Raw genomic sequence first — 22,052 nt, forward strand, 5'->3', positions numbered from 1 at the left:
GACCTGAGCTGAAGTCAGATGCTTAACCAACTGAGCCACCCAGGCGCCTCTTTAATGTTTATTTTTGAGAGAGAGAGAAACAGACAGAGAGTGTGTGCACACGCAAGAGAGGGCAGGGGTGGGGCAGAGAGGGAGACACAGAATCCAAAGGAGGCTCCAGGCTCTGAGCTGTCAGTGGAGAGCGCAATGGGGGACTCAAACTCATGAACTGGGAGATCATGGCCTGCAGAAGCCAGATGCTTAACTGACTGAGCCACCCAGGTGCCCCTACATCTTAAAAGCTAGTATTATTTTTTAAAATTCTCTTTATCTTAAAAGCTAGTATTATTGTTTAAAATTCTCAAGCTAAAATGCAGTTTTTTTTAAGTTTATTTATTTATTTTGAGAGACAGAGCGAGAGGGGGTGGGGGAGGCGCAGAGAGACAGGGAGAGAATCCCAAGCAGGCTCCGTGCTATCAGTGCAGAGCCCAGTGAAGGGCTAGATCTCACAAGCCATGAGGTCATGACCTGAGCCAAGAATCTGACACTTGAGGTGGAGAGTCCACCTGAGCCACCTAAGTGCCCCCAAAATACAAATTTAAAAAAATGTGCCCATAGCACTTGGGATGATTATTAACAAATGATGATATCAATGATAGAGGATTCAAATTCCCTAATATTTAAAATGTTCAATAAATAAAGAGGTTGTACAATTTAATAACAAAAAGAATAATAACCCAATAGAAAAGTGGGCAAAAGTGGGGCACCTGGGTGGCTCAGTCGGCTAAGCATCCGACTTCAGCTCAGGTCATGATCTCGTGGTCCGTGAGTTCGAGCCCTGCGTCGGGCTCTGTGCTGACCGCTCAGAGCCTGGAGCCTGTTTCAGATTCTGTGTCTTCCCCTCTCTCTGCCCCTCCCCTGTTCATGCTCTGTCTCTCTCTGTCTCAAAAATAAATAAACATTAAAAAATTTTTTTTAAAAATAAAAAAATAAAAAAAAGAAAAGTGGGCAAAAGATAGGAAAGGACATTTTATAGGAAAGGAAACATAGGTGTCTTTTAAACATACGGGAATTTGCTTCCTCCCATCCCTTTGCCTACTTGCTAAGCAGACCTTATCCCCTGCTTTATTTACTCCATTGGATTTAGCCACCCCTTGATATCACATATATACTTGTTTGTTTACTGTTTGTGTGTCTTTTATAAACTAGAGGCTCTGTGAGAGCAGGGACTTTGGTCACTAGTTATCATCCATCACCACACAGTTACAATTTTTTTTTCTTGTGATGAGAACGTTTGAGATCACCTCTCTTAGCAACCATTTTTGATCTGTTGAACTTTGAATTCTGTAAATTTATTACCTTTAAAATTCTTCCAAGAAGTGTAGGAATCATTTACCAAGTCCAAATAAAATATAATACCAGGATTTCTGAAGCAATGCTCAAAAAATAAAAACTTAGCTTCTGCTTTCTACATGGGTGTTGTGGTCTTAAAACTGAGCCCCACTCTATTTATACTGATGCCTTATTGGAGTGGCACAATAGCAAAGAGGTTCAAGAGCATGGGCTATGGATCTAGTGTAGCCAAAGTGAAACAACAACTCTGCTGTTATTGAATGACTTTCTTACCCTCCCTGGGACTCAGTTTCCTCATCTATAAAGTAGGTATAAAGTAGGACCTGTCATATAGGGTTGTACACACTCAATGAGCTAATTCATATAAAGCACACTGCCTGGCACAGAGAAAGAATTCAATTATTGTTAGTTATTGTTACACATTCTTATAATATATTAAAAAATCTCATTAATTAACTGACCCATGGGTATTATTCAGAGACTTTGCTACTTTAGTGTTAATTACAGTTACCCTGTTTTGGGTTTTTCAGACACCCCAGATGTCAACATATATTATACGCTGGATGGTAGCAAACCTGAATTTCTGAAGAGAATCGGTTATCGTGAAAACAATACATTTAAGTATACGAAGCCTATTACTCTACCTGATGGAAAAATACAAGTTAAAGCTATTGCAGTCTCTAAGTAAGTTAAGAGCATGGTGATTAAAATAACTGGTCAGATAATGACATTATGTTTTAATTTTATTTCTTTCTTTAAGAATAAGTGTTGTATTAGAAGGTCACTAAAGGGAAAGTAACTTTAATTTCAACATATATCTATAACTTTTGTGTTTTGTTTGTCTTTTACTGAGGTATACTGTAAAGTGTACAAATCATGAGAATACAGTTTAATGAGGTGGTGTGTATATTAATATATATTAACACTGTTTTTCTTTTTTTTTTTAAGTTTATTTCTTTATTTTGAGAGAGAGAGAGCACAAGCAGGGGAGGGGCAGAGAGAGGGAGAGACAGAATCCTAAGCAGGCTCCACACCATAAGTGCAGAGCCTGATGCAGAGCTCGAACTCAAGAAATGTGAGATCATGACCTGGGCTGAGATCAAGAGTTGGATGCTTAATTGACTGCGCCACCCAGGCGACCCAACACTGTTTGTATTTTCAATTCCACGTTGGGATTTTGGGAAGGAAGAGCCTTTTCAGGGTTTGGGACCTTTGGAGTGGTTCATCAGACTTTGAAGAAAATACTGTTTTTAGTGGATGGTTCTTTTATTCTGTAAGACACAGCCTACAACCACCACCATCATTCTCTATTTTATTTTGTATTGACTTAATCGACCTTCATGGCGACTGCCATTTTAATCTTTGGACATTAGCTCCTTTATTCCTTTCTTTGTCCTTTCTTTCCTGCTCAAGGACTTTTTCTAATTTTCAAGTATAGAAACACCACTTAATTTTGAAACTGTGTGTTATAGAGAAAATAACTCAAATGCTTTGCCAGTCTGTGTGTCTGTGATAGAAGAATTCTACTGCACAGCAAGACAGGTTTAGCCACATTTTTGAAACACTTTTAAAGTCCCATACCCTGGATTTGCGCAGGTACTTTATAAAAGTCTCTCCAGGCTCCCCCTGGTGGCTGAGCTACTGCATGGCTTTTGAGGAGAGCTACAAATTAAACACAGATGACTGCTTTGGCGTTTGGAAATTTAAAAAAGAATACAATCAAAACAAAACAAAACACTCTCATACACATTATTGTTCTTAATTAAAGATTGGAAAAAATTGGCTTTTTTCACTTGCCAAACCACTTCTGTCGAAACAAGTCATCTCAATTATCATTAAAAACAGGCAGGGGCATCTGGGTGGCTCAGTCAGTTAAGTATCTGACTTTTGGTTTTGGCTCACGTCATGATCTTGTGGTTTGTAAGATTGAGCCCCATGTCCGGCTCTGTGCCAAGAGCCTCTTTGGGATTCTCTCTCTCTGCCCCTCCCCCATTCACACTCTTTCTTGCCCTCTCTCGCAAAATAAATAAATATTTAAAAAAATTAACAAGCAAAAAAAAAAAAAAATTAACAAGCAAAATACTCTGGTGCTTAATGCTCTAAGGCAGCCCCTCTTATAAGGGGCAGGCAGTAATGCTACGAAGTAGTAATTACTAACTATGTAATTCAGAGGAGTTAACATAGCTTTCAAAAGAGTGTAAAATAAGGTCATTCTTTATGCATCTCCCCATCTTGCTCTGTGCCCACTTAACATCTGTCCTGAAAGCACTGTTAGTATTTCAGGTGAGCTCAGCTCAGGGAAGGTATTTATACAAAAATGTTTTTGAGTCTTCAAGACAGGAAAGAAATTATACTGCTTCACCTAAGCCTTTTTTTCTAGGTACTTAAGGTAATTAATTTCTTAATAGGGAGAAAAGGATTTGAAATGAGAGTGTTAACAATTAAAGGCCACTAAAATGTTAGGAGGAAAAATTATGGGGGTGCCTGGGTGGCTCAGTCAGTTAAGTGTCCGACTTCGGCTCAGGTCATGATCTCACGGTCTGTGAGTTTGAGCCCCACGTTGGGCTCTGTGCTGAGAGCTCAGAGCCTGGAGCCTGCTTCGGATTCTGTGTTTCCATTTCTCTCTGCCCCTCTCCTGCTCATGCTGTTTCTCTCTCAAAAATAAAAAAAAAATTTTTTTAAAAGGAGGAAAAATTATGGTCATGAAGTTTTGAGTGATATGGGAAAATATTTATGATATAAATGAAAACAAATTAGGGTGTAAGAGTGCACTATAGTATTTTGACACTTTTTAGAAATGCGTTGTACCAAAAAAAAAAAAAAAGAAAGAAAAAAAGAAATGCGTTGGAACAGAACTGGAGAAGGGCAATGACCAGAGCTGAGTGAGCAGTAGGCAAGGAGGGCCCATTACACGGAGGCAGCGATCTCCCCTTTCCCTGAGCCAGACTGCCAGGGACACTGTGGATGTCTTTGTTTCAAAGGGGTCAGGTTGAGGGACAGCCCCAGTCCCTTTCTGTCCCAGCTCAGTTTGCAAAAGGTACTGACATGTAATTCTTCTTTACTGTAAGCTTTCTATTTAGTTTGCTTCTTATGATTAAGTCATTTGAAAATGAACACACAAGCCACACGTTAGCATTCTTTGCCTCTGGTGATTCAGTCACTTTTTGTGTTGTTGTTGTTGATAATTTTTATAGCTTCCAAAATTTAACAGTGAGCATTGCTTTTGTAATACACAGAAATAACACAGAATCTCCCAAATCATCATGGAACCAGTGCTTCTCAAGCTTGGCTGCTGAATCAGTTGGCTATTGCTGTATAACAAATCGCCCTGACAGTTAGTGGTCTTAAAAGAAACATCATTTATTTGCTCATTATTCTGTGGATCAGCATTTTGGTGTGCATGCATCCGGGTAGTTGTTCTGCTGGCCTTGCCTGAGGTCACTGACATGGCAGCAGTAATTTTGGTCTCACCTTGAGCCCGCTAGTCTAAGAAAGTTTGAGTCACGTTTCTGGTGGTTGATGCAAGTCGTTGGCTGAGCCTTGTGTCTCCAGTTGGGTAACCTGAGTTTTTTTTTTTCACTCAGTTCCAAAAGCTGTAAGAGAAACGGCAAGCCCTAATGTGCAGATGTTTTTCTAGTCTCTGCTTGTGTCATATTTGTTAATGTTTCATTGACCAAAGTAAGTCATGTGGCAACACTCAAAGTCAATGTGTGAGGGGATTCTACAAGGGCACCAGGGCACCACGGTGCAGATAGATAAGTCATAATGTCTTGGACTGTTATTGTGACAGTCTACCACAGGTTGCCATCAGTCACCCAGGGAGCCTTGCAGAATCTCTGTGCCCAGGTCACACACTCCAGACCAACTAAACAACAATCTCTTGGGGGTGAGACCCAGGCATCAGTATTTTTAAAGTTTCCTGATGATTCTAATATGCAACCAAAGGTGGCAACTGACACATTAATGGGGGCAAAATGTTTCCATTTAGAGAGATTTGACCAATACAACTTTTTCGAAATACAGTAAAACCTTGGATTGTGAGTAACTTGTTCTGCGAGTGTTCCACAAAATGAGCAAACATTTCTACTAAATTTTAACTTGATAAATGAGTGATGTCTTGCAATACGAATAGTATGTGATGCCGAATGTCACATGATCACAACTGAGCCAATGGTTCTTGAAACTTGCTTTGATATACAAGTGCTTTGGACTACAAGCATGTTTCCAGAATGAATTATGCTCACAAACCAGGGTTTTACATATATGATATGTATATATGATGTATATATATATATATATATATATATATATATATATGTATGTATTTAATGCTTATTTATTTTTGACAGGGAGAGAGAGTGTGTACAAGTGGGGGAGGGGTGGGGGGGGAGACTGAGGGTCTGAGGCGGGTTCTGCACTGACAGAAGAGAGCCCAATGTAGGGCTTGAATTCACAAACCATGAAATCATGACTTGAGCCAAAGTTGGAGGCCTAACTGACTGAGCCACCCAGGTGTCCCTGAAATATATATAGATATTTATATATGTATTTATATATATATATATATATATATATTCAATGTTAATTTTATTTTTGAGAGGGAGAGGGGCAAAGAGAGAAGGGGACAGAGTATCCGAAGTGGACTCTGTGCTGACAGCAGAGAGCCCGAACCAGGGCTTGAACTCATGAACCGTGAGATCATGACCTGAGCTGAAGTTGGACACTCAACCACTGAGCCACCCAGGTGCCTATGAGATATATTTTTATTAAAGTGTAATATTCTAGAATGAAATAAAAGGACGTGTTTGCCTTCATGTGTCCTTATATATATACCTGAATTTTCACATCAGAGCATGGTCAATGAGGAACACAGGTGAACAGGAGGGGCTGGGAGCTTGGGGACATTTCAGCAAGCAGGGGTGGGTTTTAGGTTTTTAGTTTATTTATTCATTTAGAGACAGAGGAGGAGGAGTGGCTGAGAGAGAGAGACAGAGAGAGAGAGAGAGAGAGAGAGAGAGAGAGAATCCCAAGCAAGCTCTGCGTTGTCAGCACAGAGCCTGACACGAGGCTGGAACTGTGAGATCGTGACCTGAGCTGTATAATCAATAGACAGATGCTTAACTGACTGAGCCACCCAGGTGCCCCAGGTTTTAGGTTTTAATGGTGCATAATCATGGTCTAGTCCAGGGTCTGTAAACTTTCTGACATCTGTTTTGCTTCTTTAAAAGCCACCTTTATGGCCAGGAAATTCCCGCTTTGATATCATCATTGTTTTGAGAATGAACTTGGGTGGTTCTCCCTTCTTTGTCAGTTACCTTATATGGCGGTTAAGATAAATGGAGCTGCCCTGAGGTAAAAGTTGTCTTGAACTGAAGGTAGGTGGTTGGGGGAGCCAGAGTTCCCTAAGAAAAACCATTTTTCTTCCATGAGGGACATCCCAGTTTTACAGCAATGGAATAAAGTAAACTCATTAGCAGGTTACCAGGGCATGTCACGGTCATCCCTCTGCAGCCCCGTGCAGGATATAACGTGTGGAGGAAAGATCCAGATGTCATCTCCATAGGCAGCAACAAAGGCAAGAAGAACACTGCTTCGAGAGAGGTAGTTTGGACAGTGGGACAGAGGATGGAGGTTGTTGACCTTCAGATCTGGACTTTAATCCCAGTTCTCTTGCTCCTCTTTGTCTGACCTTGAATAAGTTATGTGGCCTTCTGATTCTCAGTTTCCCCATTTATTAAATGAAGTTAATAAAACTTAGTTGACAGCCATTATGAAGATCAGAGGCAATACACTTGGCATCGCACATGTAGTAGCTGTTATTGTTGTTTGTTGTTATTCAGATTCTTAACAAAGGCCTAGCAGATTGCTGTTGTGTGACCCAACTCAAAAGACATGCTTCTGTGTTTGAAAAATCTCTGCCTGCCTGGGTAAGTGGTTTCCACTTAACCCCTTCATGTTCCTAAACCAGAGATTCTCAGTTGGGCATAATTGGGCCCCAAAGGGGACATTTTGTAATGTCTGGAAATATTTTTGGTTGCCACATCTGGGAGTGGGAGTGTGCTGGTAGCATCTGATGGGTGGAGATCAAGGATGTTGCTAACCATGTTGTGCACAGGACAGCCTCCTACAACAGAGTTATCTAACCTGAAGTTTCAGTAGTTCTCAGTAGATTGAGAAAACCCGACTTGGACAAGTTGCAGAATTCTTACAGATTCAGCTTCTTACCTCTTGTAATCATCCAAGTAATTCTGTTGTTTTATTGAGAGGGTAATAATCTTTGTGAGGACAGAGCTACATGTAACTTTTTATTTTATTTTATTTTTGTCAAATGTACCTTCTATTACTCCTCCTAAAGATCCATATTTAAGGCCTCTGATTTCAATCCTTGAAAAAATTTATGTGTATTCAAGTGAGATTTGGGCTGAGTAGGATTTCTAGTTCCAACCCCAAACCTAAGCCTTTTTTGATATACAGTCAAGAAATCCTTCTACTTAGCAGACAATTGAAGCTAGTTTCTGGGCTTCTTTTGGAGGGAACAAAGTCCATGGGTGAGAACCCTGGCTGGGTCCCCATGGAAGGTGCCGGCTATGGTGGAAACAACCCATGTCTTCCAGGAGTAGAGCAAGTGGCTGGGCAGTCAGGCTTCTACTCAGCGTGATGGGGTGAGGGCTAGAAGCACACATTTCAGGGAGCCCTGCAGTTATCCAGGCTTTGAACGATTCCTGAATGGAGATGTTTGTGGTGTCTGGGAAGTATGCTAGCAAGGAGGATGACTGTATGTATATTGGATGACAGACCTGAGGCCAAAAGTGAACATTTAGATGAAATGAACGTTGGAGTGAAGGAGTTAAGCAAAGATCATCTGTATCTGCGTCCAGATTTCTGTACCTGTAAAACTGGTTTTGTTATTAAGAACAAAACAAAACAAAACAAAACAAAACATGTTTTAGTTTAGCCACCCGTATATCGCTCCAGCCAATGAACATGCAAGTATCCATTGATCATATTATTTCTTCAGTATTGTCCCTCACTGATAGATAGTGGTGATTGACGTGAATTATGTATTTCTGATAATTCTTTTCTTCTAAAAATGTAGCCTGAAACTTGTATATTGCTTAATGTTTAACATTTCTCAACTGTTTTGGAATTGATGTTTATGTGTTTACAAATATTTACTTAATCAAAGAATTTAAAGCATTTTAGGACATGGAAAAGTAAAAGAGCCCAGACATGTAAGACTATATTTGTGTGGTGACATTTTTTTAATTAAAATTTTTTTTGGGGCGCCTGGGTGGCGCAGTCGGTTAAGCGTCCGACTTCAGCCAGGTCACGATCTCGCGGTCCGTGAGTTCGAGCCCCGCGTCAGGCTCTGGGCTGATGGCTCGGAGCCTGGAGCCTGTTTCCGATTCTGTGTCTCCCTCTGTCTCTGCCCCTCCCCCGTTCATGCTCTGTCTCTCTCTGTCCCAAAAATAAATTAAAAAACGTTGAAAAAATAAAATAAAATAAAAATTTTTTTTAATTTTTAAATGACTATGTATTTTGAGAGAGAGAGAGAGAGAGAGAGAGAGAGCATGATCAGGGGTGGGGCAGAGAGAGGGAGGGAAAAAGAGAAAGTATCCCAAGCAGTCTCCATGCTACCAGCACAGAGCCAGATGTGGGGCTTGACTACACAAACTGAGATCATGACCGAGCCCAAACCAAGAGTTGGACGCTTAACCAGTTGAGCCACCCAGGTGCTCTGGTGAAATTCATTTTAAATGTCTGGAAAAGGTAAAATTATAGGGATAAGATACAGATCAGTGGTTGCCTGGGGTAGGGGTTGGTAGCAAAGAGTGTCTTCAAACAGGCATAAGGGATTTTTGGGGGTGTGGGGTGACAGAAGTGTTCTAAAACTGGATTGTGGTAATGGTCACACAATTGTATAAATTTGCTAAATATTCTCAAACTATATACTTAAAATAGGTGAGTTTCATGTCATGTAAATTATACCTCAATAAAGTTGTTTTTAAAAATTAAGAGGGGCACCTGGGTGGCTCATTTGTTTGAATGTCCAACTTTTTTTTTTTTAATGTTTATTTATTTTGAGAGAGGGCGCACGAGCTCAAGCAAGTGCGGGGGAGGGGCAGACAGAGAGGGAGACAGAATCTGAAGCAGGCTCCAGGCTCTGAGCTGTCAGCATAGAGCCTGACCCAGGGCCTGAACTCACAAACCACGAGATCATGACTTGAGCCAAAGTTGGATGCTTGATGGACTGAGCCACCCAGGCAGCCCATGAGTGTCTACCTCTTGATTTTAGCTCGGGTCATGATCCCAGAGTTGTGAGAAAAAGCCTGTGTCAGGCTCTGCACCCCCTATGTTCCTCTCCCCTCCTTGCATGTGCTCTCTCTAAAAATATAAAAATAAAATAAATGGAAAAAAAAAGTCTAGGCAAGCTGCTGGTGCTGAGATGCAGTCACCACCAGTTTTTAGTTATGGGCACCTCTATATTGCTTTCTCATGGAACTTCTATTGTATCCAAGAGGAACAAGATTAATGGTGAAATGTTATGAATACATTGAAAAATTGCTGGTATGTAAGGAATTAAGCTTGCCAGAGCAGATGCTACCTTCAGCTGGAGGAAGGAAAATTCTCTTGGCTCACATGGAATGGTTTATTGGTAACCCCACTCTTTGTTTTAGAATAGTTTGAGGCTTAAGGTATGAAATCTTATGGTGAGTGTGGCGGACTCCAAAAACACAATAAACCATGCCTCCCAGTAAAGCCCCTCTGCTTAAATCTGGGCTGGCCCTACAACTTACTTTTGACCAATAAAATGCTTCAGAAATGATGTTAAGTCTAGATAAAAAGAAGTATTACAGTTTCTGCTATGGTGTCTTGGAACATAAACCCTGGGTGAAGCCAGGCACCATGAAGGATGTCTGATTTCCCTGAGCCGTCCATACTGTGAGGAAGCCTAAGCTAACCACCATAAGAGGGAGGGAGAGGGAAACAGAGACAGATAGACACCAAGGCTGAGAAAGAAGACTGGCGAGCCCCCAGCTGTTCCAGTTATGCCAGCCCAGTCTCTGAATATGAGGGAAAAAAGCATTTTATTTATTTATTTAAAAAAATTTTTAATGTTTATTTTTGAGAGAGAGAGAGCGCAAGCACAAGCGGGGGAGGGGCAGAGAGTGAGGGAGACACAGAATTGGAAGCAGCCTCCAGGCTCTGAGCTGTCAGCACAGAGCCCGACATGGGGCTTGAACTCATGAACCACGAGATCATGACATGAACCGAAGTCGGACACTCAACCGACTAAGCCACCCAGGTGCCCCAAGAAAGCATTTTAGACATCCAGCTGAGCTAATCTTTCAGTTCACTCCAGTCTAACTGATATCTATCTGACCATGTGAGAGATAACAAATGAGAGCTACCCAGCTGGGCCTGGCTAACCCAGTTTGTGTGTGAAGACACTATGTTTTGGAGTGCTTTGTTACATAGCAGTAGATAATCTAACTGAGAACCGGGTAAGGAAGGACTTTAAAAGTTGTGCTTTGATTTTTCCAGTTTAAAACATAATAACCTTAGTAGTGAGGCCAAGGAACTTCATAGAGTTCTCTTAATTGTTAGCCATCTTTTCTTTGAAGCTTTGTGTGACACAGAGGCTCTTTCTATTTTGAATAATTTTCAGGGACTGCAGACAGAGTGGCATGGTAACAAAGGTGTTTCAGGTGGGCTATGAGCCACCAAATGCAGTGTCTTCTGAAGACAATGTTGAAAATATTCTCAAAGATTCTTCAAAGCAGGCAAGTAATGAACCTGTAGCCCTTTCAGATAGTCACCACATTCTTGGTTCCTCCTTTCTCAGCGATCCCATCTTCTTTTTCATTTCGTACCCTATGCTCACATGTCCTTATAATTGAGGTCAGTAGTGGCCATTGCAGAGTGATTTCCCACCCGTCGGTCATTCCATCCTGCACGTGTTTCATCCTGCACATTAGACATTCCTACCCAGCATCACGGCCCATGCTCCAGTGTCTTCATTGATTCCCCACTTACCTATTGATGAAAGCAGAAACCTTTAGCCTGGTATCCCAAGTGATCAGTTTCTGTCTTCAGTAATCCTTTATTGCTCTGTGACTCCCCTGTATATATGGCAGCCAAACTAGACTCTGTATGTTGTGTGCTATCATTGCTCTCCTAGCATCCAGGCCTTCTCCTTCTGTATAGTGCTTTCAATATGTGATTACTTTGCTTGTTGTCTGTCTTCTTCATGCGGCGTAAATTCCAAGGTGGCAGAGAGCATGACTGCCATACTCATTGCCTTCCATAGAGGTGGGCAGGAGAAGGCAGTGAGTGTACATTTGTTGAACAGATACATCAGACTAGTAGAAACCATCTGTGACCAAAGCCTCACCTCTTTAGAGAGTGAACTAGACTTATCTACAAGGATGTTTGAAACTTCAGTCCCTGGGCTGTGAGCATCGGTGAGATAGATCCAAGAGACAGAGGATGGGCTAACCCATGGTAAGGCAACCAGCCAACAAGTCTCAGTCATGGAGGTCTTGATGGGGATGACTGGAAGTTTGTGAGGGAGTCCCTTCAGCCCAAGTATGGACCAGAGCCCATAGAGGTGGTTGTGGGAGCAGAGCAGTGGGTGCAGGTATAGTGTGGGGTTCAAGTGTGATCAGATCAGAGATCTACCGTGGGCAGGGGCATCCAGCAGAGGCTGAGCCTACATGCATCAGCAGGGGCTCAGGCTTGAACAAGCCATAACCGGCTGCATCCAGGAGAAGAAAGTTCATGGAGAATAGTATAAGGATTGTGTATGAGCAGGTATTGTACTTAAGTCCTATCTTGGTCTGACCCCACCCTTTATTTACTTCCTGGATCTGGTGGTCCCTTCGTTATTCCCCAGACTGCCATGATTGTAACATCCTGCCTTCATGTCCTGCTGTTGGCCGCTGTTCCTGGCTGTTTGACTGCTGGTCCCTACCAACCAGACATGCTGCCAGCCAAGGGCCCAGATACAAAGCTGTGTGTTTTCAGAGTAAAGTAAAACAGAGGTTACTATGTAAAAAAACTACTGTAAACCCTTCCCAGCAAGAAGTACATACCATGACACTGTCTCCACCTGGCAATTTTTAATTTTCACATTCTAAATGGGTGTAATGAAGTGACTGACATGAAATCTCTTCATTCCTAGGAATTGAAAAATGGGTTTGTTGGGTCAAAACTACGGAAGAAATGTAAGAATGCTGAAAATAAACAGGGTTGGAACGTTAACCTTAGAAAGTCTCCAAGTATGACATGGCAGGACGAAGGTAAGGTTTAGAATTGTAAACCACCAAACAGGTTCACTGCTGGTTTTCTTGTGTGAAGAAGGGTTAGAATAAGAAATACTGGAATAGAAAAGTAAGCTATAATCTGAGTCTTAGTGCTGTCCTCACTAACAGTTTAAGCATTGAGGAGGGCACCTGTTGGGATGAGCACTGGGTGTTGTATGGAAACCATTCTGACAATAAATTTCATATTAAAATAAAAAAAAGACCAAGAGGGATAATCAAGGAGTCCAACAAAGTGAGATTTGTCGACCCATTGCAACGAGGGATACCACACCTCAGAGGAACCATGGGGCATCTCACCAAATAAAGGAAAAGACACAGTTATAAGGTTAGGGGGGCAGGTGGAGTTTGGGAAGCAGAATTTTGACAAACTTGAAGCAAAGCAGGGCCTGGTGTAAAGTGCTCACCATCAAATATGTATTGTAAAGGGAACCAGGGTTTTGTTCACCTTGGAAAATGAAAATAAATGTGGAATGTTGTATTCAGAGACCCTTCTCTGATGCTCTACACCAAGGTTGGAAATTGAGGCTGCTTCTCTGTGTCCGAGTGACTTACGTCCTCCAGGCAAGAGTCGGAGGTTTCATTCTTGCTGATATGATTTCAATCAGCAAAGTTTCTGATTATCTCTGGTTTCAGAGCACAAGGTTTCTCAGCAAGTAAGAAACAATAGCCACTCAAAAAAGGGGGGAGGCTGTATGACATTTTACAGCTGCAGTGTGTCTTTGGGAGAAACAGTGTTTCCTGCTAACGTTGGCATTGGATTTGTCTATTTTCTCAGCTTGATGTGGAATGTTGTAGAATGTAGCAGGGCAGATTTTGATTTTCTGAGTCCAGGCTAATTTTTTCTTTCCTAGTGCTAGTTCACTGAGTGGAGGCTTCTTTATGTACTTGCTACGTCTAGTTAAAGATATGATGACAGTGGTCACTTAGAAGGTTTCCAACTATAAAGATGTATTTGCATGATTACATATATAATTACAGATGTCCACAGAATGATTTTTTTGAAATAATTTTAGACTTTGAGGTAGGTGAAAGAACTGACTCTAAAACATGGAAAGATCTTCGTTTCTCAGAGAGTCCACTGGAAATCCCACCTTACCATGAAGAATCAGGTTCTAGACCACCCACCCGCCAGTCTCAGGTAACTTCTAAAGAAAATCTTTATGGTACTAAATACCTCCTATATTCTTAATCTTCTCATGAAATACTTTTAAGACAGTGTACCCCAGCCTTCTCACCACGTGCCAGGCACCGTTTCAGTTCTGGGAATACTGCGTTGGACAAGAAAGGCCCCTGTACTCGGGAGCTTACATTGTATTGGGGGTGGGGGTAGGCAGATAATAAACATGTAAGTCATCAAACAAAAATTTTTTAATAGTGACAAATGTCATGAAAAAGATAAAGCGGGGGTAATGGGATAGAGCAGTGGTTCTCAAATGTGGCCCCACATACCAGTAGCATCAGCGTCACGTGGAAGTTTATTAGAAATACAGATGCTCGGGCCCCATCCCAGATCTTTTGAATCAGAGATTCCGAGGCTGGGCCCAGTGTCTGTTTTAATTGGTCCTTCTTCTGATGCATACTGAAGTTTGAAAACCCGTGGGATAGAGAATGACCACAGAGGAAGAACAAGAGTGGTTCTAATTTGGGGTGACAAGAGAGGGCCTCCTTAAATTTGAATTGAACCTTCTGAATGGAATTGAATTGATGTTTGAATTCAAGATGAACAGAAGCCAACCCTGCAAAGATCTTGGAAGCAGTAACAATAGCAAAGTGAGGGAGTACCAGGAGGTTGGTGTGGATGGAGCATGGTGAGCAAGGCAGGAGATGAGGTGGGAAAGGTAGGCTGGGGCCAGAGCACAGACCCCTGTGGTTCTCAACACGGCTGTATAGTAGAGTCATCTGAGGGGCTTCAAACCAGTCCCAAGAACCCAACCTCAGAAAAAGTTGTTTTTAATGTTTATTTATTTTTGAGTTGTGGGGGAGAGAGAGAAAGAGAGAGAGATTTTCTTTATGTATGACTATTTGGATTACCTTGCCCACCTAGAGTTGTTTTAAGGAAAAGATAGAGTAAGACAATATGTGAAGATTCCAACATTTAAAATCTCCTAAAAACAGAAACTCTTTCAGGACACATTACAAATTGTTATGGTCACGTGAGACTGTCTTCTGAAAACAGTTATGATTGCATTTTGTCATACACCACTCATTCTTCAAAATGATATTTTTCTGTCTAAAAATCAGTATTATACACTATAATGGCTACAGTGGTGAGCATTGCTCACAGTTGTTTAGTGTAAATTAGTCCATTTGGTAACCAAGGAACCATTCTTCCAGAAGACTGGGAAAGGGTGATCTTCTATTGCAGGGATAGTTGTTCTTTTGTTTACTAAGGTTTCCATGAAGGCCTTAGTAGGTCTGTGGTCCTCGGCCTGGGCTTTGTGGCCCTCCAAGAAATATGGTGGGTGGGCAGATAGAGTTGTTACAAGGAAAAGATAGAGTAAGACAATTTGTGAAGACTCCAACATTTAGAATCCTCTAAAAAAATAGGAACATTAGAGACACATTTGGGGACTTTGACTAGAATTCAGAGGAGCAAGGGGGCCAGAAAAGGACCATGAAATATTTATCTTCCACTCTTTTTATTCCTATTGGTATGAGACTCTTGTCAACATTCCAGCTGAATCCCATCTGAACCATACTTCAGCGAACATCAGAATTAATGATACTGGTGGGTATTATAACATGTCAGCAACCACCAGGAAGACAAGATGTCTCTGAACTAAGCACTGACCTGGGGGTGCCATCAGGGGCTAGACAGCAGAGTAAATGCATGGTACAGCCTGGGTGGGAGAGAAATGACAGCCTACACTAGGCTTCAGTTTCGGGGCATAAGAGTTGGGGGTTCTCTAGCAACGTGGAATGCCCCAGTCAGTTAGTGGGTTATCTCTACTCAGCTCTGGCCAACTATTGACAAGAAGGCCTATGGGCTCAGTGTTGCCACATCTTGATTTTACAAGAAAAGCCAGAAACCTGCCTGTTTATGTGTAAATATTAACAATTAAATCAAAATTTGAAACACTGTGGACCAGTATATCTGGGTCAAATGGAACTCAACGGCAGGCGAGATTTAGCCAGTAGACCACCACTTTGTGACACCTGGTCTATGCCACATTGGACCTGACACGAAAGCAACTCAAGACCCCTGACCACTCCCTATTGCCTACAGCACAAGTTCTAGCTTCCTAAGCTCTGCGTGCAGGTATCGTGGTAGATAGGGACCCTACCGGGGTCAGATAGGCTGAGGTACCTGAGACAGTTCACATTCTGTTGATGCGACCTCAAGCAAGTGACTCAACCTTTCTGAGCCTCAGCATCTTCATCTCAAAAATGGGGATTATATGTGCCTCTTTGTGTGAGGCACTGAGATGGGACACAGTATCATTTCTCTCATATTTGGGCCAAAATGCGTGACTGAATCCCATCAGGAGGAAACATCAGACAAAACCAAATTGAAGGAGATTCTACAAATTAAATTCAAACATGTCAAGGTCATGAAAAGTAAGGACAGACTGAGGAACAATTCCAGATTAAAGGAGACAAAAGACACATGACCACTAAATGCAAAGCGTGACACGGGACTGGATCCTAAACCAGGAAAAAAATAAATAAATACCTGTGAAGGACGTCATTGGCACAAACAATGACATTTGAGTAAAGATCTGGGGGTTAGATCACAGTATTGGGTAGCTGTTAACTTTTCTGGTTTTGATAATCACATTGCTGCGTGAGAGGACATCATTGTTCTTAGGATGTGCACACTGAAGAATGTAGGGGGAAAGGGGCATCGTAACTGCCGTCCATTCTCACATGGTTCAGAGAGAGATAGAGAAGGGAAGTGCACCGGGCAAAATGTTAATGTGAAAAACTGGTCAAGCTGGGTATGCAGGAGTTATTTGTACTCTCCCTGTACTTCTTCTGTAAGTTTGAAATTATTAAGAAATTACTGAAATTTGGGGCGCCTGGGTGGCTCAGTCGGTTAAACGTCCGACTTCAGCTCAGGTCAAGATCCCGTGGTCCCTGAGTTCGAGCACCGCGTCGGGCTCTGGGCTGATGGCTCAGAGCCTGGAGCCTGCTTCCGATTCTGTGTCTCCCTCTCTCTCTGCCCCTCCCCCGTTCATGCTCTGTCTCTGTCTGTCTCAAAAATAAATAAAACGTTAAAAAAATTAAAAAAGAAATTATTGAAATTTAAATTAAGTTTCAAAAGAAACTTACAAACATTTAAAACATGGGGAAAATGCTACCCACCTTGTAAGGTCATTGTGAAATGTCAAGGAGATAGTGGCCACATGATGCCGTTTTAGTAGTGTCAGACCCTCCTTAAGTGATAGCTTCTCCCCTCCACATTCCTCCTCCAGCCCCTCAGACCTCCAAACCATGTCAAACGGCTGAGCCCCGGGATAGGCTGAGGACTGCCCTGCCACTGTGCCTTTGCAAATGGGTTTCTTCTGCTTGGGATTCCCATTGTCCTTGTGTCCATTTGACGAACCTTTCTTTACACCCCAGGCCCAGCTCAGATGTTAGCACCCTGGGAGGCCCTTCTCCCCTGGAGCAAGTGTGATTATGTCCTCTAGGGTCCCATGGGACTACACACACACACACACACACACACACACACACACACACACACACATACTACACTGAACCTACAGTGTTTCAGTATTTTGTGTATATTCCAGTTCAGGTCCTGGAGGGTAGGTATCATGTAATATTTATATTTCCCCCCTTCTGTGTCAAACACAGTACCTGTTACAAAGTGAATGCTCAAATAAGAATATATCAAAATGATTTCAATGTTTTTGGATAACAACAGACAGTTGCTGCATATGTTCTTTTAGGTGACTACTTTGAGTTTCCTAAGGATCTCAAAGATTTTTGAGAAAAATGAAGGTCAACTTAGGTTTTTAAATTCTAAACTCTGGTCTGTCTGATGGTTAATTCAGATATCTTTTCTTATAAACTCTTGTTTTTAATGAAATATACATACCTAATTGTAATAGCACTTTGATATTTTTAATGTCAGGTACTTGGGGTAATCAGTACTTAATGTTTTTTCTGTCATGGTTTTTAAAAGATGGGTACTGGATATGATAAGACAGCCCATTAGAATGAATTTTTAATGAAATTTTACTATACCATAGCTTTTACCATGATTTTATATGTATCCTTAATTGTAGTTCCCTAGTTTTGCACACATAACTGGCCAGAAGAGTTTGACAAGCACAGAGATCATGAGAATTCAAAGACAGACAGACTTTCTCAAGTAAGTATCACATTTTCTTTACTGTTTCTTAAATCCTACTGAGACATATTGTCAAAAAAATGTAAGGATGAGACATAAGAATAGTGTTTGCTCACCCAACTGTCCTTCATTACATTTTACAAAATGTTTTTTTTTAGAGAAAGAAAGCATGAGTGGGGGAGGAGCACAGGGAAAGGGAGAGAGAGAATCCCAAGCAGGCTCCACACTGTCAGTGCGGAGCCCAAAGCAGGACCTGAACCCTCAAACTGTGAGATCATGAGCCAAAGTCAGATGCTTAACTGACTGAGTCACCCAGATGCCCCAAAAGTTTTACAAATTTTAAAAGTGTATTGATATACAATAAAATTGCACTTTTTTAAAAAGTACAGTTGATCGCTATGTATATCACAGTGTTATGTACAATAGCCAAGATATGGAAGCAACCTACGTGTCCATCAATAGGCGAATGGATAGGGAAGATGTATTATATTTATGCAATGGAATATTATTCAGCTATAAAAAAGAATGAGATCTTGCCATTTGCAACAGTGTGGATGGAGCTAAAGAATATAATGCTAAGTGAAATAAGTCAGAGAAAGACAAATACTATATGATTTCACTCACATGTAGAATCTAAAAAACAAACCAGTGAATAAACAAAGAAAAGAATCAGACTTATAAATACATAGAACAAACTGATGGTTGCCAGAGGGGAGGGAGTTAGAAGGATGGGCAAAATTGGGGAAAGAGGAGTGGGAGATACAGGCTTCTAGTTATGGAATGAATAGGTCGCAGGAATAAAAGCATAGTGAATATAGTCAATGGTAATAGTGTTGCATGGTGACAGATGGTAGCTATCCTTGTGGTGAGCATAGTATAACATAGAAAGAAGTTGGATCAGTAGGTTGTACAACTGAAACTAATTTAACATTGTGTGGCAACTATACTCAAAAAACATTTTTTTAATTCCTCATTTTGCAAAAAGAAACAGTACAATTGACATATGCATATAACCTTGAAACTACCACCATAATCAAGAAGATGAACAAGTCCATCACCTCTAAAAGTTTCCTGCACTGTACCCTTTGGAAGTCTCTCCCTTATGCTCCTCCCTATCCTAAGGCAACTTATTGATCTGCTTCTTATCACTGTAGCTTAGTTTGTATTTGGTTCTGTCTGTAAGTGGAATAATTCAGTATGTGCTCTTTTTTGCCAGGCTTCTTTCATTTTCCTAATTATTTTGAAATTCACCCATGTTGCTGCATGTTTCAAATGTTTATTTCTTTTGACTGCTGAGTCGTATCCCGTTATGTGATGCATCACAATCAGTTTATTCAGTTGTCTATTGATGGACATTTGTGTTGTTTCCAGATTGGGACTGTTACAGATAAAGCTGCTGGGAAAATTTGTATATAAATCATCATATGCACATAATAGGTTCATTTCCCTTAGGTACATACCTGGAATGAAATGGCCAGGTCATATGATAGGTATATGTCTAACATTTTAAGAAACTGCCAAATTGTTTTCCAAAGAAGGTGCACCATTTTACATTCCCTCCAGTGGTGTGTGAGAATCCCACTTTCTCTACATCCTTACCAATGCTTTAATTTTTATGTTTAGCCATTCTAGTGAGATGGTGTTTGTGGATTTCATGTGCATTTCCCTAGTGACTAATGATTTTGAGCGCCTTTAAAAGTGCTTACTTGCCATCGGTACACCTTCTTTGGGAAAGTGACCGTTCAAACATTTTACCCTTTTCAAAGATTGAGTTCTATATCTCATTATTGAGTTGTACATGTTCTCTTTTGTTAATATATGTTTTACAAATATTTTCTCCCAGTTTTGGCTTGTTATTTGCTTAAGAAAGTTTTTTTTTCCGAAACACTTGTTTTTATTTTTTATGAAATCCAGTGTATTTATTATTCTCTTATACTTTATGTTCATTTTGACATATTTAAGAAGTCTTTCTCAAACCCATGACATATTTCACTTACAAGATTTTATTTATGCTTTCTTCTAGAAGTTTTATCGCTATTTAGGTCCATGATCCATGTTTGATTATGGTGTGAGTTTATTCCAGCACCATTTGTTGAAAACAGTTGTCCTTTCCTCACTGATTACATTTGAAATATTTAAAACCAATTGATATTTGTGTGGATCTGTTTATGGACTCTGTATTCTGATTCACTGATGTTTGTTTATATTTACTACCACACTGCTTTGATTACCATAGCTTTATAATAAATCTTGAAGCTAAGTATTATGAATTCTCCAACTGTGTTCTTTTACAAAAATGTTTCGGTTATTCTAGGCACTTTGCATTTTCAAATAAGTTTTAAAATCAGCTTCTCAACATCTACAAAATGTATGCTAGAGTTTTGATTTGGATTGCATTTAATTTATATATTAATTTAAGAAAAATTGATGTTATTAACAATTTTGAGTCTTTAAAGTCCAGGAAAATGGTGTATCTTACTGTTTTTTTAGGGCTTTCTTAACATCCTTCAACTATGTTTTGTAATTTTCTTTTTTTTTTAACGTTTCTTTTCTTGTCTTTTTTCTTTTCTTATATATGTGGGTTTTTTTAATGTTTTATTTATTTTGGAGAGAGAGAGAGAGAGAGAGCACAAGAGCACACGTGGGGGAGGGGCAGACAGAGAGGGGGACAGAGGATCCAAAGTGGGCTCTGTGTTGACAACGGTGAGCCTGATGTGGGGCTCAAACTCACGACCATGAGATTATGACCTGAGCCTAAGTCGGACGCTCAACGAGCTGAGCCACCCAGGTGCCCCTGTGTTGTGTAGTTTTCATTGCTCAGGTTTTACATATCTTCTGTCAAATTGATTTCTGAGTATTTCATGTTTTTTGATGCTGTTGTAAATGGTATTGCTTTTAAAATGTAAATTTCTGATAACTCATTGCTGGAATATAAAGTTGATTTTTATGTAGTGTTCTTATAAATTCATTTATTCTTTCAGCTTTTTTTGGTAGAGTCCATAGAATTATCTACATAGGTGATCAGGTCACCTGCAAATAAAGGCAATTGTTTTACTTCTTCATTTCCTTTATGGATATACCTTCCTTCCTCCCTCCCTCCTTCCCTTCCTCTTTCTTTCTTTCTTTCTTTCTTTCTTTCTTTCTTTCTTTCTTTCTTTCTTTCTTTCTTTCTTTCTTTCTTTCTATATAAATTGATTTATTTAAAAGTTACAAAAGAGCACAATAAAATAGAGATTATCCTTAGAATTATGAATGCTTTGTTAATATCAGGTAGGATTAGAGGGAAGGAAATGGTATTGGGTGGGGGGTACACCTGACTAGTTCTAGAGCTTTAGATGCCTCAGTTACGCTGCAGTTGATTACATATTCATTCAGCCATTACATACTAGGTTATAATGGTTGGGTGGCCAGTAATTTATTTACAGGGAACTCCTACACAAATTAGATCCATCTAGACCTCCTCAGTGCTGTCCCCCTCTACTCCTCAGGATCCTAAAGCCACCTGGATGATAACATTCCTTATTCATATATTCTTCGCTCCTCTAGGGTGCTGGGCAAGCTGAGAGCAGTCTGCTCTCTGCAGCTGGAACATATACAGATCCCTTTTCTTTCTTTTTCTTGGCTTGTTATTTTGGCCAGAACATCCCAGTAAACTTGGAATAGAAGTGATGAGAGTGGTTATTCTGCCTTATTCCTGAACCTAGGGAGAAAACACTCCATTTCTCAATATTAAATGTGATATCGGCTGTAGATTTTTTTGTTGCCCTTCCAGACTGAGGAAATTTTCTCCTGTTCCTAGCTTGCTGAAAGTTTTGTTTTGTTTTTAAATCAGGACTGGATGTTAAATTTTTGTCTAAAGCATTTTCTCCATCCATTAAAGTGATCATGTGATTTTTCTTTTTGTGTTAGTGTGGTAAATTACAAAGATTGATTTTTAAGGTTTAAATCCACCATGAATTCCTGAGTTAAATCTCACTTCAAGTATTATCTATTTTATATAATGTTTAATTTGATTTGCTAAAATATAAAGAATTTTTTGCATGTATGTGCATGAGGGATATTGGTCTGTAGTTTCCGTGTCTTTCTGTCTGATT

General features: G+C 40.5%; 1 protein-coding gene across 11 annotated transcripts in view; it reads left to right on the top strand.

Annotated features, from left to right (window-relative positions):
- The window catches only part of DZANK1 (double zinc ribbon and ankyrin repeat domains 1), a 72,429-nt gene that overhangs the window by 4,652 nt on the left and 45,725 nt on the right, over positions 1–22,052 (top strand). For 10 of the 11 annotated variants that reach the window (XM_058684786.1, XM_058684782.1, XM_058684789.1 and 7 more), the window contains 5 exons: positions 1,863–2,016; positions 11,003–11,117; positions 12,518–12,635; positions 13,673–13,797; positions 17,894–17,979. In XM_058684786.1, coding sequence (XP_058540769.1) covers positions 1,863–2,016; positions 11,003–11,117; positions 12,518–12,635; positions 13,673–13,797; positions 17,894–17,979 — 598 coding nt within the window. Of the gene's footprint in view, positions 1–1,862; positions 2,017–11,002; positions 11,118–12,517; positions 12,636–13,672; positions 13,798–17,893; positions 17,980–22,052 lie in introns of those variants that run through there. The other variant, XM_058684791.1, reaches the window with a different exon arrangement.

The sequence above is a fragment of the Neofelis nebulosa genome, chromosome 9 (assembly GCF_028018385.1).
Source record: "Neofelis nebulosa isolate mNeoNeb1 chromosome 9, mNeoNeb1.pri, whole genome shotgun sequence".
Lineage (NCBI taxonomy): Eukaryota > Metazoa > Chordata > Mammalia > Carnivora > Felidae > Neofelis > Neofelis nebulosa.